The 4570-nt window shown below is 35.1% G+C and overlaps 1 protein-coding gene across 1 annotated transcript; it reads right to left on the bottom strand.

Annotated features, from left to right (window-relative positions):
• Window positions 1-822: 822 nt before the first annotated feature.
• On the bottom strand, window positions 823-4175 carry LOC141602053 (heavy metal-associated isoprenylated plant protein 7-like). The gene is made up of 5 exons (XM_074422363.1): window positions 4008-4175; window positions 3206-3503; window positions 2637-2842; window positions 2422-2509; window positions 823-1630 (listed from the first exon to the last, which is right to left on the bottom strand). The coding sequence occupies exons 1-5, from the start codon at window positions 4014-4016 to the stop codon at window positions 1155-1157; spliced, it is 1077 nt and encodes a 358-aa protein (XP_074278464.1). The 5' UTR covers window positions 4017-4175; the 3' UTR covers window positions 823-1154.
• Window positions 4176-4570: the final 395 nt, after the last annotated feature.

The raw sequence follows: 4570 nt of genomic DNA, 5'->3' as shown, positions 1-4570 counted from the left end.
AGGTGCGTAGGATCGATCAGTCGTTTAGCAAGGTTTCGAGTTTGAAGGGGACAAGTTATAATTTTTTTAGTTAGGACCGAAACTTGAAAGTATACAATCTTTAATCTTACATTGCATTGTAAATATCGTAGATTTGTAGCCCAAGTCGAGTCAAGCTACTGAATTGAATGCTAATAATTTGCTCCGAAGGCCAGATTGTTACGACTTAGGTTGTGTTTATCGCAAGTCTGAGGGAGGGTATGAAGCTCGGACTTTGCTCAAACTGACCAAGTTGAAGCAATAATGTGGAGAACAATCGTGATAATATATTACTCCCTCCTATTCTATATATTCTTCCCTATTTCCTAAAACGGATTATTCAGGTTTTCTTCCCCTTTCTTATTTTGGAAACTTTTACTCTTATTTTATTCATTTCTCTCTCCTATCACCAAACCCCACCCAACACTTTTATTCATATTTTATTATTTTTCTTAAAGTTCTGCCCCCACCATTCCTTATTTAACTCATAATTATTCATCCTTCTCTCCAATCACCAAACCCACCCAACTTTTTACTCTTATTTTATTACTCTCCTTAATTCCCGTGTCCATAAACAAGGGAAAGAATACATAAAATTGGAGGGAAGAATACATAAAATTGGAGGGAGTACAATATTCATGGAATATTATTGAGATTACCAATATTAGAACATTTTAGATGAAGATTTAGATGTAGAACTACATCGGGCCGATATATTGTACCATATTATTATTCTATTACCTCTACAAATTAAAGTATGTTGACATATAATCTTACACAAGATAACAAAGATTCAAACAAAAAGATACAAAAGGCCTCATCAAAATTCTAATTCTACAACTTTTCTTAAACATTTTATATGAGTACTAAAACTGCTAAAAGTTGATGCTACTAACCAAAGAGCACATGTAAAGTGACAAAAAGAGGACCAACTTGTGAATTTACACAAAATTAATCCTCTTTTTTTCTTTTCTTTTTCATATATCAAAAGTTTAAAAAAACTATACTAATCTACTACTAAAAACCCACCAATATTCTTGAACCCATAATTTTTTTTAAATTTACATGATGGAGTAGCACGACCTTGCTTGAACAGGATCTGTTCAATAGGATCGTACCTACGGTATCCTTGAGGTCTACATGATGGAGCAAGCATTAGGGTTCTCGTCACTAAAGATTTGAGGCGGGTATGCATGCATTTCCATAGCATATCGAGGAGGGTAGTACTGAAACTCATTTGTTTTCAATTCGACCACTTTCGCTCCCTCCTCGGCTGTAGCCGGTCCGCCTTCTTCGGTGGCGGCTTTTCCATCCTCAGATTTGGGGGCAGCTTCCTTTTGTTCGGCTTTTGTTTCCTCGGCTTTCTCTTCGCCTTTCTTTTCCTTCTCGTCCTTTCCGCCTTTCTTTTCCTTTTTTCCGCCTTTCTTTTCCTCTTTTCCGTCTTTGCCCTTGTCGTCGTTCTCCTTTTTCTCTGGGGGAGGAGGGTCTTCTTTTACTATGGTGGCATGCTTTCCAGTGCGCTTGTATACATATTCCACTAACTTTGGAGGTTCAAATGTGCCTTTTACGGTCACTTGTGAACTCTTTAGATCTGGGATGGCCTCTTCCACCTCTGAAACAAAATTTAAAATTATTAGAAATGTGATTAAACAAGTTCTTAAACGGTTGTCGACTAGAAATGTATTCTATTGGATTAACAAATCTTTATTGGACTACATTCAACTTTAACTAATAAGCAAAACATGGTTTTGGTTTAGATCCAAAAAACGGTTTCAAACCAATTTGTGGTCGTCTAGCCTAAATCATCCTCGAAATGATCAATGTGGTTCCAAAAGCGACTTGTGATCGTCGGCAATAAATTACATCGAGCTACAATAATTAGTAAAATAGCGGAATACTTTCATAAGTTAAGATATGAATATGTGAGGTAAATCATTACGGAAGATATATATATAGAGTAATAGTACTATAAATGGTAGGATAGCTAACACTCTCGCTAAAACAATGAGATTAGCCGAATAGTTGGTCTCCTGAGAGACGGTCTCTCAATAAGATTATTGAAAGACTATTTTACAATTTTAAGAAAAAAGTAGCCCTAAAGGTAATAAAATAGGTACAAATCATAATTATAGATAAAATAGGTACATTTATTATGAAAATAAGTACGAAATTACTATGTCACGATCAACAACTAAAGATCACGAAATACAAATAAAAGAATACGAAAAACTAGTCTCTCAATAACTTATTAAAAGACCGTTTCCCCAAGTTTTAGTGTTAGCTGAATACATTAAGTAAGAATTATACTCGTTAAATCATGTCGGAAATTTAATTGAAATCACGAGTAGACGGATTAACAAAATCGAGTAATTTGCGCCTATAACAGAAATGGGAGATGTTTACCTTTCATTCGCTCAATACGTCTTTTAATCTCCAATGAACAAGCCTCACAATGCATGTGAACCTGAAGCACCACAGTAATGACTTTTGGCTGCATAACGCACACAGATTAATTTACATTCAAATCCCAAAATCCAATTACGAAAATAAATACTACGTACTCGTACCAAACTGAACAGAAAAATAGAAAATACAACTAAAGACAAGAAAAAGGTAACCTCTTCTTTTTTCTCTACGGGTTTAGGGGGCTCTTTTTCTTCGGGTTTCTTAGCCTCTTCGACTGGAGGCGGGGGTATTGGGGACAATAGATCAACTTGACGGTGTGTTTTCTTCTGTAGTCGGTCTAACACCTTCAACGGATCTGCTTTCTCTCCTGTTACCACCACTTTGTGCGTTTTGCAATCCGTCGTCACATCTACTACCCCTAATCAAACCCCAATAACAACTATCGATTTAAAAACCATACAAATAAAACGAATCAAAACAACGTAATTTAATACTATCTCCCATTTATAGCCATTTTTGTAATCAAGTCATTTATCCCTTTTAGAATCCGCTCTATAATTATTATTTCGTCACTATATCTACTGCCGTTATGCGGTTATGCCTAAACAAAGGCCAAACTACCAATTTCAAAACTAATAAAATATAAACGAATCAAAGCAACATAGAACTGAATCTTTATCTTATAGTAAGAGATTTACCATCAAAGCCTAGTTTCAAAACCAATAAAATATAAACGAATCAAAGTGATGTAGAAATGAATCTGATTTTATAAGAGATATACCATCAAAGCCTTTGAGACATTTTCTAACTTTCCGAGCACAACCCTCACAATGCATGAAAACTCTCAAGACAATCTCAGGTGGCGGTGGTGGCGGCGGAGGCGGACTCTCTTTCGAATCTTTCTTATTACCATCCCCACCTTCAGATTTTTTCTCTTCTTCCTTTGGTTTCTCCTCCTCTTTCACTGCTGCCGCCGGTTTCGCATCTTCTTCTTTCTTTTCATTAACCACCTCTACCTTCTTTTCTTCCTCTTGTTTTTTCTCCCCTCCTTTCTTCTTCTTCCCTTTTCCCTTCTTCTCCTACATACAATATACAACCCACCAAATTAATAAAATAAATCACATAAAAATAAGTCCTTCACCAAAAAAAAAAAAAAAAAAAAAAAAAAAAAAAAAATCAAATTAGTTATCAGCCAAATAAATCTATTTTCTTAAACAAATACTAATAGTAACTACAAAATTAGTCGTCACACAAGTGGTGGAGCCAGGATTTACCGTTAGGGTATGGAATTACTAATGAATGAAAGACCGGTATATCAAAAATATTAACTAAAAATCTTAAATTTCCAAATGTTTAGCGGTGGAGCCAGGATTTGCCCTCCTAATACGGTTTTACACTAATATTGTATAAAACGAATCCGTAAACCACCAAAATGGTAACTATATACATTAATTTTAGCACGAAATCTTTTTTAAGACAGAAGAAGATGCAAATATTTGTCTCGAGTGACCAGTTTAATCTTAAGACGGATATAACCGTCGTAAGTGAAACTAATTTACGTATCAAATTAAACATTAACATACCTCTCCCATTTGGTTTTCTAAACAGTGGAGTTTCTCTCTCTAGATATTCTCACTCGAGGTATTTACTCCCTTATTTATTTTATTTTTGAAAATGAGCACTCTGTGTGCGGCGTAGAGTGTAGTGAGTGAAGAGGTAACTGAAAATATTGGGGACGCTGAAGTTGGGTTATCGGCCACAAAATGACGTGGGTTTATATACAGGAGCACGTGCTACGCATTATGGGGGCCACCTGTAGACACGTGGTCTATCACAGTCACACGTATTTTCTACGTACTTTTTTGAAGTTTGAACGTATATATACGTTGTATACGCCGTTACGTACGTTACCTTCTCATTGTTTTTTTTTTTTAAAAAAATATATGAATATCCTATTATCCTGTACTGGTTGAGCAGCTTTTTTGGGTACTGATTAGTGATTCCTAAGGGTCATTAATGGGTGAATCATTCATAAATTTGATCTTTTTACTGGCAAGAGTTAGAATCTTATACATGACCGGATGATAAATGTCTCCTTTATTTATGTGAATTATAATCTATTTTTATTTATAAAAAAAAAAGGTTT

Source organism: Silene latifolia, chromosome 1 (assembly GCF_048544455.1).
Source record: "Silene latifolia isolate original U9 population chromosome 1, ASM4854445v1, whole genome shotgun sequence".
Taxonomy (NCBI): Eukaryota; Viridiplantae; Streptophyta; class Magnoliopsida; order Caryophyllales; family Caryophyllaceae; genus Silene; species Silene latifolia.
Note: the sequence above shows the minus strand (reverse complement) of the source record. Positions and strands in the feature narration are given on the sequence as shown.

Excerpts from the sequence above, each read along its gene's own strand:
- LOC141602053 (XM_074422363.1), bottom strand. Across the intron at positions 2,843-3,205 it reads ATGTCTCAAAGGCTTTGATG|GGGTAGTAGATGTGACGACG; the intron begins GTATATCTCTTA and ends GGGTTTGATTAG. Across the intron at positions 1,631-2,421 it reads ACGTATTGAGCGAATGAAAG|AGGTGGAAGAGGCCATCCCA; the intron begins GTAAACATCTCC and ends ATTTTGTTTCAG.